Source organism: Garra rufa, chromosome 2, assembly GCF_049309525.1.
Source record: "Garra rufa chromosome 2, GarRuf1.0, whole genome shotgun sequence".
Classification (NCBI taxonomy): Eukaryota; Metazoa; Chordata; class Actinopteri; order Cypriniformes; family Cyprinidae; genus Garra; species Garra rufa.
Window position 1 is genome coordinate 8,054,635 of NC_133362.1, and position 14,091 is coordinate 8,068,725.

The following is a 14,091-nucleotide window of genomic DNA, read 5'->3' on the forward strand; positions in this document are numbered from 1 at the left end:
AGATTTTTGAATATTTTTGAAAGAAAAGTATTATGCTCACCAAGGCTGCATTTAGTTACATAAAACGGTAATAAAAAAAAATTAAATATTATTATAAATAAAAAAAAACTGATTTCTATTTGAATCTATAGTAAAATGTAATTTATTCCTGTGATGCAAAGCTGAATTTTCAGCATCCAGTCTGCGGTGTCACATGATTCTTTAGAAATCATTCTAATATGCTGATTATATTTCAAATAATATTTCAAAATGTTTTACTGTGTTTTTGAGCAAATAAATGCAGCCTTGGTAAAAATTCTTTCAAAAACATTTAGCTAAATATTTATTTCAAACTTTTGACTATTTTTGACTGCATTTTTAATCTCGGTTATGATAAATTTCTGATTTTGCACAGTAAAAATATCAACATTAAATTCTCAACCTATTATTTTATTTTAAAAAAGCATAACTCAACATAAACTGTTGAATGAATCTTTAATGTGTCATAATGCAACTTCATCTATAAAATGGAAAGTGTCATGACCCAAGTATGTTTGCAATTTAAAATACCCTGGGGTTTCTGGAACCCCCAAAGGGTTAATAACCCGACAGATGTGCCACTAAGTGGCGCTGTTGCAGTGAATGAATGGCATTCTGCAGCACTGGAGCTTGTGCAGGGGAGGAGGGAGACCCCCAGTTCCGGACAAACTTTGCAGGATTGCGCAGAACTGGTTGAGTCGCTCGGAGGGAGCTGGAGCTCAGAGGTCTGTGATTGGAGGAGAAAGACCGACTCCAAAAACTATCAGCCAGGAAACGTCTCGGGTTTCAGGGGGGAGTGACATTTCTTCAGGGGGTTGGAAGGAGAGAGAAAAAAATCTCTGTAAACCTGACAAAGCGTCTGAGAACAGCCAGTATCCTCAGAGACTGCGCTCATGTCACTGGATGTGTATTTTGGGATGGATGTTTTATTCGGTGTTTGTTGCAGTGTTGCATCTCGTGTAGCCGAAGGCTGCTGCGCGTTTGCACGAGCAATTTGGTGAAGCAACAACAACTCGGTTTACGGACGAAAAAAAAAGTTTCTGGGACGCGTAATTTTTTTTCCTCTCTGCTTGGAAGGATTTACTCAAACACGCACGGATACTACCGGTGGGTCGCTATTGGCATGCGATCCTGTCGTCGGTGCCCCGTTGGATTTGGGAATAGGGAATAGTTTTGGTCGCATTCCTGTCTGGATTCGGCCCATGAGCTCCCTGTTTATATGCGGATCCTGAACTTCACTATTTTCTCCCTCTCTGTAAGTTGCTTGTGTTTCTGTTTATATTTTAAGCGAGGTTTGCTTATCTTTCGTGGAAACGCAACTTTATGTCATTTGCTGCGGCTTTACGCATGTTTAGTTAGTGTGGCTTCAACTTTTTAAATGCGCAAATTTGGATATTCTAACCTATATCTAAAGTGCCGTGAAGTTAACTGAAAATGTCATAAAAGTTCTGTCTTTTATGATCAGCGATGGCCTTGTCAGACTCTTTTGTCAAAGTTATTTAGCAAAATATTTTCACTTAGTTTATCTAAATCACTTAGTGTGCATGTACTTTTTCTTTTTAAAGTTAAAGACAAATTTGTAAAAAGTAAAATTATGATTCTGTGCTTATAATGAAAATTGCTGCTTTCACTGTTTTTGAGAAAAATGTCTTAAATGAAAGCTGCAAGCCAACGCTAATGTAATACGTGATAGTAAATCATAAAAGTTTTTTTTGCGAAATACTCAAAGTCAAATAAAAGTCAAAATGGTTAAATTCACTCAAAAACACCACTTATATATTCATAGTTCGTCCTCAAGCGTCATGGTTTTCAAAAGTATGACTTTAATGCATTTATAACATACTGCTTAGAACGTTTACATTTTAGAACACTCCAATTTATTTAAATTCAAACTTGGATACGAATTCAAAAAGAAACCAATTTTGGTGTTTTTCATGAACAGTCTGGCCTACCTGTTGTTTTCTTTTTTTAATTTGAAGTGTCGTTTAATCTCGTAGTGGCAATTAAAGTATCACCAGGCTTCTTGCCCAGAAATCTGGATACAATGAGATCTTATAAAAATGAAATAGACTTACATAAGATTGCTTTCGAAAGTTTATTTTGCTTGATAAACTCGCAGAGCAAAGCTCTGTGTTAAAGCTTTAGAATGTTATTTGCAAAACCAGTCAATAATTAACACTAATCATAATTGAGATACTAATTAGAGTTGATCTAATGATAAAACCTGTCCATTCACGAAGTGATCAAATTAGTCTCCAGTAATAAAATCATGATAAACTCATTAGGCTTGTGTTTTGTTAATGGGCCTCGATAAAGAACGAACATTAGGTTCAAGGAACAATTCAAATGTAATCAAGGCACCTTACAGCTGATTCCAAGGGTAACATCGGTGTTTTTCTTTGCACTGGCATTAAATCCTCTCTGTGTATTCTGATTTGAATATGAATAGGGTGCTGATTAACTCCTTCAGATTGCGTGCGCACGCGTTATGCCGCAGACAGCGTCTAAAAAGCAATGCATTTGCGAGAAAAGTTCTCTAAAGGTGACGTCATGTATTGCATTGGGAAATCTTTTTCTAAATCATGCTCATGCAGCAAACCTGAGAAGCACTGACGGTGATTTGCTCGCTGTTTCTATCCAGCATGAGCAAAAATGCGTCTTGCGATCTCCAAGTGCAGTAATTATCAAACCTATGAAATTAATCGAATGGCGCATGATTAGAAATGAGAATACAGTACTCGTGTTACAGCATCAAAATCCTGCATTGCTCACCTCGATTGGTGAAAAAACTCTGCAGAGGAACCTCACCAGCTGTCAATCATCTCACGAGCATTAAAACCTGCTATAAATGCAAGCGCACGATCACAGAACAGATCAATACTGCATTTACGCGCCAGATCTCCAGAGAGTGGTTTGCGCGTCCACTGACTGACTGACTGATTCCCGCGTTTTCAATTCCTTTCAGTGGTTTTGTTTTGAATGTTCGAAATCACATTTTTGTTTGTCCAATAAGTTCTAAACCGCGGAATAAGTTCTTTTAGAATGCAAATCTTGTGAGGGATAAAAGTGATATGATAGATAGATGGATAGAATGCATATATCAAATCCTTCTGATAAAAGTGTCTACCAAATGCATAAATGTATGTAAACAAATGCGTGGCAACATCCATAGTTTGTAAGCTAGATGCATTGCATGCCTGATAAAATAAATCACTGTTCACCAGTGATGTTGGAAAACACAATAATGTCTTCTACATTATTAGTCTGTCAGTTCTTTAGAAAGTTAGCCAAAGTTGCAGGTAGCTCTTGATGAAGGTGTTTTGTCAGGTTAGTGTGTAGGTGTCAGTAGGTAGGTCTAAAGCATCAGAGCTTTGGCATGTCTGTGGCAAGGCTCGTTTAACAGCATTTTGACACGTGGGCTTTTAGTTTCTAGTTGTCTCTTTCATAACTAGGCCTACGCATTCTCTGCAAGATAGCTGTGCTTCAGAGTAAACTGATTTGAGATATTCACACTAGATATGTAGGGCCCATGCACCTAGGATCTCAAAAGACGTTTTTCTAATTGTTTCTCCTCTTGTTTTTATTTTGGGAATCACCTGCTCCATCTCTGCTGCCCTCCTCAGCCCAGGTGATTGGTGGGAATTCCAGCGAGTGACCGACCGCACAGCCTGCAGTTCATGGTTGGGTGGAGCTCCTCAGATGGGATCAGTGTCCAGGGGGAGGCCGAGGAGGGGAGGATGGGGAGACACGACCGCTGCTGACGGGATGTCCGCCCGAGGGTGGCTTCTGGGTGCGCTCCTACTTTTGACCCTGGCAACGGCGTCCGTGGCAAGGCCGTCATCGAGGATTGCTGAAAGGGTGGAGACCACGCGTGAACGTGAAGGTAAGGAATAAGAGCGTTCGAGGAACATACCCAGCTTTTACAGCAGGAATACTTGATACTTTAGTGGTGACAAGAAAACAGATGCTTCTTTACTGCTTAATCGCTATAAAAACAGCCTTCTTCTACGCAGCTGCACCTATATGTGAAAATATTTTGTTTTTATTGGGGGAAGTCTTGGGGAAAATAAGGAATTTGGGTGAAACAAAACATTACCGTACGGAATTTCTCGTGGTATAGGTTGGATTCCTCATGGCTTCATACATCATTAGTTAGTGCAGATTTATGGGATTTAACTTTTCATAAACGTTTGCGTTCAGCCCTTCAAGACAGCCAGGAAAGTTCTGAGGAGGCAACGATGTGTGGTTTGGAGGTTTTACGAGTTGCTGTATGCGAACCCTAGGAAGTACTTCTTTTGCATGGAGCATGTCTTTGAAACGCCGATAATTATGTGGAGAAAGTGGTTTCACCATATATCTGGCGTCTTTGAACGGCGAACCCTGAGGTTTTATAATGTATGGAATTATTTTTCGTATGCTATACTCACAACAGCTCGTTTCAAAAGAGTCGCTTTTAGGATTTTTGTGGTTCCACTCGTAACGTCTCTTTTCCTTTCTCCCCCCGTATTTTCTCTCTCTCCATCTGTCTGAGTTTAATGTTGTTCAGAGTTGAGGACCACACACATACCTGCTAGCTTGGCATGCAGATGCAAACCAACCCGTATTAGTTTGTTTGGGAAGAAAATAAACCTTATATGCTTTCAGATTCAGAGTAAAATGAAACAAGAGATTCTCCGCTCATTTTGGAGGTTTCCTGACTTCCTTTTAACGGGATGTGGTTTGTCATCGTCTTCATTCCTAACTCTAAGTAAAAACACTCATTTTATTTGGTTCTTTGGCACTTTGTGAAGTGGTAAATTCCCAGTGGCGTATCTTGGCCCAGCTTTGCCACATTCTACCATTAGGAGTTACGATTATTGATGTGATTTTTCCGTTTCATTTGGGGCAGCAGGTAATGAGAACTGTTGCTTTTGTTCTTCTGGCTTTAATCACTATGTTAATTAAAGGGTTGTCAAACAGAATCACTCCAAGCGGCCACCCCACCCCCAACCAGCACTGTCCAGATGCCCTTTGACCTCAGGGTTAAAAGAGGTCCATAGTAGGGTTAAAGAGAAAGTTCAACCAAAAATAAAATTGTGTCATTATTTACTCAACCTTGTGTTGTTTCAAACCTGGATGACTTTCCTTTTTACGAAGTAAACAAAGTAAGATGTTTTAAATAATCTCTGCTCTTTCCAATAAAATGGAAGCATACACTTCTTAAATGGCATCAATGGTTCTATGAAGAACCTTGAACATCCATGGATGGAACATTTTTAAAATGTTCTTCGAGGAACTGTTCAAAAATGGTTCTTCTATGGCATCACTGCAAAAACATCTTTTTGGAACCTTTATTTTTTTAAGAGTCTAGCAGGCCATTTTTCAACCAATGAAAGTAAATGAAAGATTCTACTTGTTTTGGATGAACTGTTTCTTTAAGAGTAAAGCCTCGCTTAGCATCTCAAATACAAAAGGCGTTCTATTGCACAATATCGCGTTGCATTGTTCTACCGGTTATCTTTTGTCCAAAGTCAGATGCTTAACTTTAAGTGGTCTATGTTGTGGAACTTTGTAAGACGATTTGCACTTTTCTCCCCTATCATATGATGGAAGATTACGGGAAGTCATGTGACGGAGGATTAAGTGGCTGAAGTGGAGTCATGTGATGTGGATAGGCTGAGAGGTTTTGGTGAAAGGTGGAGAGCGCTAACCACACCAGTTTTTGTGGTACAGACGCAACTCAAGTAGTTGAATGGTTGTGCTAAACATGTTTACTATACGTATCAACTCAACAAAAAAGCTTGCTATTGAACGCCTACCCCTGGAGGGAAACTACAACAGCCCCTACCTGATGCATGCAAAGCCCACCAAGGGCTCGTTGTGTGGGTTGTGTTTCTGGGAGGGGTAATTGTTTAAGATAGCATATCAGTTTAGAATTCCTACAAGGGCTGGTTTTTCTGTGAGAGTGATATGGTAGAAACAGCAAAGTTTTATTTGGAACATGCCTTGTGATAAAGCGGTTGAAATCTTCGGAGAGGTTGGAAAACAAACACATTGTGAAAGTGTGGGAAAGCAAACTTGGATCAAATGTAATCTGACAGGGCTTAGAGCACAATAGAGTTGAAGATCTTCGCCTTTTATTCTCTCATTCCCTGTAAGCCCATAAGGTTTGTGGTTGGAACCAGAGGTATGGCCAAGCTGACCCAATGGTGGAAAATGTGGAATCGCGCAAGCTCGGATCATTATTATTTGGATTGTGTGATTTATTTATTGTCATTGGAGTGGTTCTGCTGGTGTTTTAGTGTGCGTGTGTGCCCTGTTGGTTTGGACAGAATTAGACACAGTCAAACGGAGCTTTGATGATGTTTAAAACATTGGCTGGAGATCCAAGCGAATCTCTCGCCGTTTTTCCTGCCATCGCTCTTTTTTCCGGAATCGGCATCATCCCCAATTCCTTGCTCTCTGCCTTTTTAGCCTGAGGGGTTTCTTCTCACAACCCAGACGTTCCTGTTCACAACAATGACAATACTCAAATCCGTAACAGCAGAACTGTGAGAGATGCTCAGCCTCTAGACAAGCTTGCCTTAAAATGACCACCTGTATACAGTAGGGGGTTTCCTGGGCGAATTATTCTCTGTTCATATCAAACATCCTAAATCATGATAGTAAGTCCCTGTAATAAAAGTGTCAGCTCACACCCTTTGTTTATTGTGTTTTATTGGGTGAATAAAGCCTCACTCTCCTATTAAACAAACTAAAAGTGTTTTTTTTTTTCCCCGTAGAAAATGTTTATGTTGCAGGTGGCTGTTGGCATGTCTGATTTTTTTTTTTTTTTTTTAATTTTCAAATTTTCAAAATTTAAAAAAAAAATTCTATTTATTTTATTTGAATTTTTATCACATTAGTAGGTGGTTGCCTGAGTATTTCAGGTGCTTGCTAGGTGGTTGCTTTCTTACGGATTTGAACAAACTGCAAACTTTAAAATTTAACATGTAACCTGATCTGTACTGTTTGTGCTACAAGCCATACGATTAATGGACATAGAATAATTAAAATAATAATAAAAAAATGTACTTTTTGTGATTTTGAACTCAATTTTACATTTTAAATAAAAGGAGTAATTTTGGCCTTAAGAATAATGGAAATAGATTTGATTTTTGATGTTTTAATGTAATTTTAATTAAAAAATGAAGTACTTTTTGTGATTTTGAGGTAATTTTGTACATTTTTAATAATATTTGTATTTTAAGTTTTGAGATTAATGGAAATAGATTTGAGTTCTGATGTTTTAATGTAATTTTAATTAAAAAATTAAAGTACTTTGTGTGATTTTTAAGTAATTTCAACATTTTTTTAAATAAAATAAGTAATTTTAGTTGTGAAATTAATGAAAATAGATTTGATTTTTGATGTTTTCATTAAATTTTTAGAATTATGTATGTTTAGTAAATTACATTTGGCAAGTATTTTGTGTGATTTCAAGTAAAAGTAAATTTTAATTTAATAAATTGAGTAATGTTGGCCATAATAATTATCCCCAAGTCATCATGAAAAGTTACTTGAAAGTCAATGTGATTTTTTTTCTCCCATTTTGTCCACTTAAATCGCTTAGAAGCCAACTAGCATCCCTCTTCTCAAGAGACGTCAGGATTTGACACATAATTCATGTCTGTAGCACAAACAGTACAGATCAGGTTACGCTTTAGATTTTAAAGTTTGCAGTTTGCTCAAATCCACCACAAAATTCCACTGTTTATACATGACGAGGTTTTGGAGGGAAAGTTGGCCAATGAGATTTGCCCGGATGCTTGTGTTGCCGTGGGCGCCCCTGAGAGGCCTGTGCTTTTGGCTGGGCATGCCATTGTCATGACAATAAAGCTTGCCGAAATTACAATTTGAAAGGCGATTGTGATTAGTAGAGAAAAGGCTACGGAAGAGTGTTGGGATTTAACCGGAGTTGAAAATGGGAAGGGTGAGAAAATAAGGAAGGAGGGGAACGTGGAGTTAACTTGTGTGGGGCGGCTGGGTTGTCCGCTGAATCCCTGTGATCTAATTATCAATGTTTGCTAAGGTAAAGCGTCACTATTACTGTTTAAACAAACCCCTAAGTACAAATCTTTGGAGGGTGACTTGTCCCACACCTTTTGTCCTTAGAGATGAGATGTGTGCTTATTGAGGGCAGGTGTGCTAATACTTTTTGATGTTAGACCTGTAAGGAGGACCTAAAGAATATCTAAGGTCCAGAATGTCATGAAGACTTCAAGGTGAATCTGGCCAGGATGCACTCACTTAGCAACACCATAACCACCTAATATAGCTTTGCAATAGCATAGCAGTTCATCTGAATACCATGATGCAGTTTTTTGTAAAATTGAAGTACTTTGTGCGATTTTAAGTATTGTTTTACAATTACATTGAATATAATAATTATTTTGCCCATAAGATTAAAGTAAATGTGATGTTTTTATGTTTTAATTTAATTGTAAGACCTTAGCATTTTTATTAAATTATATTTGGCTTCTACAACAACTTTTGCATGGGCAAAGAAATATGCAAAATGCATTTTCTAAGGTCCTTTTTGTGCTTTTACATTATCATTCATCATCCATTCATTCAAGTAATCATTTTGGCAATAAGATTAATGGAAATTGATTAGATTTTTGATGTTTTCATTTAATTTTAAAAATTATGCAGTTTATTTAAATTACATTTGGCATCCACATTGACTTATGTAAAAAGTAATTTATACATTTTTAATAAAATGAGTAAAAAAAAAAAAAAGAAAGTACTTTGTGTGATTTTTAAGTAATTTCGTTATTTTTAAAAATAAAAGTAGTAATTTTAGTTGTAAGATTAATGGAAATAGATTTGATTTTTTTATGTTTTAATGTCATTTTAATTAAAAAATTAAAAAAAATTAAGCACTTTTTGTAATTTTGAAGTAATTTTTACATTTTTAAAATTTGTTATTTTGGCTGTGGGATTAATGGAAATAGATTTGATTTTTGATGTTTTCATTTAATTTTAATAAAAAAATAATAATAAAAAATTTAAAATTTTTAATAAAATTAGTAATTTTGCCCATAATATTAATAGAAATATATTAGATTTTTTATGTTTTAAAGTTTTAGAATGATGTATGTTTAGTAAATGACATTTGGCATCCACAAGTATTTTGTGTGATTTCAAGTAATGTTTTAAAATTTAATTTAATAAATTGAGGAATGTTGGCCATATAAGGTTAATAATGATATTTGTTTTTTTATTTTTATTTTTTATTTTAAGAATTATGCATTTTTATTTACATTTGGCATCAATGAAGACTGCAAAAAAAAGCTTCTTTTTTTAAACTGAGGTATTTCTGTGGGATTTTAAGTAATGATTTAAGGTTTCAATTTATGCAATGAATAATTTTAGCCATAAGAATAATGGAAATAGATCCATTAACATCATCTACGACTTGTGCATAAACAAAAACTCTTCCTAAGAAAAGTACAAAAACCCTTCTTGACGAAATGCAAAAAAATTTTGATCATTTATTTTAATTTTGTTTAATATATTTTTTTGGCATTAACAAGTATACTCGTACCTTTATGAACACTTAGGGGTTTGCAACTCCCTGGTTGGGAAATCCTAGACAAGTGGAAATAGGGTGTATATATGTCTGTTATCAGAGAGCCATTTCATCATTGTCTCGTCTTAGACACATCTCATCCGACTGACCCCGAGCACTCAGTGAAGCGCACAGCGGTCTCGATTCCATGTCGCCAAGCAGACGGAGACAGAAGGATGATAGTGTGAGAATTGGACAGACTGGATCCTGTCACAGTTTGGTCGAGAGCCTAATTATCTGTTCTAGCGGAGGCGCAAATGAGACTTGGTGGAGCGGACGGGAAGTGTGAGACAGTTCGTATCCGTCACTCCTGACGGGACGTTTGATAATAACCGCCACTCACAGTGCACTTTTCAATAGCCTTCCCATCAAAACACAAGAGAACAGATACAGTCACACCTCGAGAAATGGAGTTGGAGGGTTTTTTTCCCTGCACGTGTTTCACATATTATTCCAGTTTTAAGGGCATGAGGAAAAGACTACGTTTATTGTGCGAGAGTAGGATGCTGTGCTGACCTTTCCCATGAAGAAAAATCTGGAATTTGCAAGATGTCAACAGGTTGTGGATTTGTGGAGGGTCGGTGTCTTGAGGACTGCAGGGGGCCGGTTGGCAGGGTGAGGGGTGAAAGGTCAAAGAGCAAATCAGAGGAGCAAGAGGTGGTGTTGATGGTAAAGAACAGATGTACTGGACCTGAAGACTAAAGAGAATGAAAGCATGTCAAATGTTTAAAGAGATTGAGCTTGCATCAAGTTCCCCGCTGCCAGAACGGACGAAATTTATCGTAGTGCCATGAGAAAAGCTTTCTTAACCTTTGAATTATGAAGCTGTTTTTAAATGTCGACAAAGTCATTTCATGAGCTAAAGTTGATTAAAACTTGTCTGGTTCTCAGTAAATTCTCAGTAAACTGTACTCATTCAAAAATAATGAAAAGTTTACAGATAATGTACTTAACCCTTTTGTCATCCAAGATGTTCATGTCTTTCTTTCTTCAGTTGTAAAGACATTGTTTTTTTTCCGATGAAAACCTTTCAGAATTTTTCTCCATATAATGGACTTCTATGGCGCCCCCGAGTTTGAACGTCCAAAATGCAGTTTAAACGCAGCTTCAAATGGCTCTAAATGACCCAACCCGAAGGGTTTTTATCAAGTGAAACAATCAGTTATTTTCTAATAATGTACAATTTATATACATTTTAAACTCAAACGCTCGTCTTGTCTAGCTCTGCCTGAACTCTATGTATTCCTGTTTAAGATAGTTAGGGAATGGTGAAAAACTCCCATCTTATTTTCTCCTCCAGCTTCAAAATCGCCCTACATCGCTTAGAAATACCCACCCAGTGTTTACAGAGTAAACATGCAAAGAAGGTCAAACGCCTTTTACGAAAAAAGCTAACACAGTGATGTAGGGTGATTTTGAAGTTGGAGGAGAAAATATAATGGGAGTTTCTTGACATTCCCTAACTGTCATGACCTGGAATACACAGAGTTTTTTTTTTAGAAATTAACCAATCTTTTCACTAGATAAGACCCTTCTTCTTTGCCTGGGGTTGTTTAGAACTCTATGAAGCTGCATTTAAACTGCATTTTGAAAGTTTAAACTTGGGGGCACCATAGAAGTCCACTATATAGAAAGAAATCCTGAAATGTTTTTCTCAAAAAACAACTGAAGAAAGAAAAACATGAACATCTTGGATAACAAGGCTGTCAGTACATTGGAATCTGTACTGGAATTGGAATTGGAAGTGAACTACTCCTTTAACATTTAAAATAAAATCGAAATGAGCTTGAATGCACTGGAAGTTATTCTAAATAAAACTGGCTTTCAAATGCATACCCGTGTAAACCATAATAATTTGGATTGTTTAGTTGGAGAGCTCTTCTGTCTCCTTTTTTCTGCATTTTTGCATGGCTCTTTCTGCTTTCAGCATGCTCTGCTTCAACTCCCCTCAGCATTTTATCTGTTTGCTATTTATAACTAAAAGTTCAGCGAGACTCGCTTTATCAACTGGTCATGCTATAGAGTTTCCTAAGTGTGTATGTAAAACAAAAAAGAAAACAAAAAAACCGATTCACATGTGTTGGCTTTCTAACAGGACTTGAGTGGGAGCAGGCCTCGTTTTTTTTTTTCAGTTTGTCTTTAATCGCACAATAGAGGGAAATACGCAACCAATTACAGTTAAATAACAGTTGGACAAACAGAGGCCTCCGGAAGAGCAAGGCAATGAATACCGGTCCCATCAATCAACGGCAAAGTTCGTTCTAAGGCCGCACCGTCGCGAAAGGCATAAAGGAAAAGGTAATTGTTTCCGGAGTAGGAACAATACGGGAACTAAACGTGTGTAGGGCAACGTGCCTGGGGAGAGAGTTTAGACCTTCAAGCACACTCCAAACCCCTTGAGGACAGAACGCAAGTCATATGACTTTCCCTTCCTGTGCTGTGTAGTTCAATCTGCTGTGCACGCTCACAATAGGACAAGAATGTGCAGGAAGATAGGTGTGTTACTACGAGAAAGGTTGGGAGTGTCTTTTCAGCGCTGATTATTTCTGACAAGTCTGACCATGTTTTTCCATACCTCTCGCTTTCAAAGTTTATGTCTTTTTGTATGCTTCGATAGCTGTTTAGTCTGTCTTAATTCATAGTTTCCGCCTAGATGCAATGGGTTATTGTTAGTACTGTAGAATATACAGTGTCAGAAGTTTAGCTTCACGCATTTGCATTCAGTATTTGCTGTCACTGAAGTGGATCATGGTGTCCTCTCCAAATTACTGAACAATTAGTCTGGGGTTTTCGCTGAACGTGTTTGTGGTTTGGGCTGCATTTCTGTGGTCTGGGTTCAATCATCCAGCTATGTTAATTGCCCAGAAATTTAATATCTCTGCTGGTGTTGCTCAAACTGTATCATACAGATTGTACAGTTGCCATCTGTATTAGCAAGTGTTGATGGCTTTTTTCTTTTTAAGAATCACTGTGTATTAGCATCGAAGCACTGGTATGGTTACTGTGCAGCGTTAGTCGTTGTTTATCATTCTACCCATAAGATTAAGTGAATTAAATGGATAGAATAACTTTCCTGAATTCCTCTCTCTCTCTACTTCTCATTTTGGCCTGATTGGGCATTTGATTTCTGTTCATCTTGGCTTTGCTCTCAATGCAATCTGAGGTGAATTGAAATGGATATAGTTGGTATGTTTTGCTTACATGCTTGATCACATTGCTTCACATAACTAGTGGACAGGGGATATGGGATTATAATTGACCAATTATATGACCAACAAATGTAAATCGAATGTAAAAGTAAAAAATTAAATCAGTGTCTAAAAAATAAAGTATGCATATTTGATTATATATATATATATATATATATATATATATATATGTATGATGGGTCAAGGACGAAAAAGGGTTTATGCATAAAAAGTGTAATACTGCTTTAAAATATAAAATTTATCTAAAAGTTTTCTCTTTAATTTAATTGCATTTTTGTTTTTGTTTTTCTTGTCATGCATATTTACAACAAAAATCAATTTATGACATTAAAATATGATTGAATTATTTATTAATTATTCATATTAGGATATATATATATATATATATATATATATATATCTCAATAAGAAATATTTATGCAATTGATTTTATTTACTATCAAATGTCAAAATCTATACAAATGTGTAAATTTAATAATATAAATTATATATAATAAGTACATCAATTTTCAGTATATTTTTAATTGAATATAAGTATGTACTATAAGTGACCCTACACCACAAAACTGGCAAAGCTGAAAATATTTGTAGCAATAGCCAAAAATACATTGTATAGGTCAAAATTTTCACATTTTCAAAAATGTATATTTTTAGAAAAATCATTAGGATATCAAGAAAAGACCATGTTCCATGAATATATAAAAAAAAAATCCTACTGTAAATATATCAAAAACTAATTTTTCATTAGTAATATGCATTGCTATTTGTTTATTGCATTTGAACAACTTTAAAGGCAATTTTCTCATTATTTTAATTGTTTTGCACCCTCAGATTTCAGATTTTCAAATAGGTGTATCGTGCTCAAATATTGTCCTATCCTAACAAACCATACATCAAATGACGTATAAATCTCAATGTAAATAAACTGACCATTACGACTGGATATGTGGTCCAGGGCCACATATATAAAACATGATTTTGTAGAGTATTATGCAAAATTAACTAAATATTTGTAGCTATTTGAACTTTGACACTATATTAAAAGAGCTATTTTTGGGCATTCTTTTTTTTTTCTTTAATGCTCATACCTTATTTCAATCCGAAAGCCATACTTTGATCTTCCTGTTTTAGGTGTCTTACTATGAGCATTCCTTATGAGCGTTTGGTTAGCCAACATAGTTATTGTAGAACATAATTAAAGATAATGGAATAAACCGGCAATAACAGGCTTAATTCTAATGCTTGAGGTCGAGGTTGAAATGACAGGGAAAG

At 36.2% G+C, this 14,091-nt stretch overlaps 1 protein-coding gene across 6 annotated transcripts in view; it reads left to right on the forward strand.

Annotated features, from left to right (window-relative positions):
- Window positions 1-751: 751 nt before the first annotated feature.
- The window catches only part of fgfr2 (fibroblast growth factor receptor 2), a 71,690-nt gene continuing 58,350 nt past the window's right edge, over window positions 752-14,091 (forward strand). For all 6 annotated transcript variants that reach the window (XM_073833663.1, XM_073833664.1, XM_073833661.1 and 3 more), the window contains exons 1-2: window positions 752-1,273; window positions 3,642-3,901. In XM_073833663.1, the coding sequence (XP_073689764.1) occupies window positions 3,718-3,901 (184 nt within the window). In that variant the 5' untranslated portion in view covers window positions 752-1,273; window positions 3,642-3,717. The remainder of the gene's footprint in view (window positions 1,274-3,641; window positions 3,902-14,091) is intronic.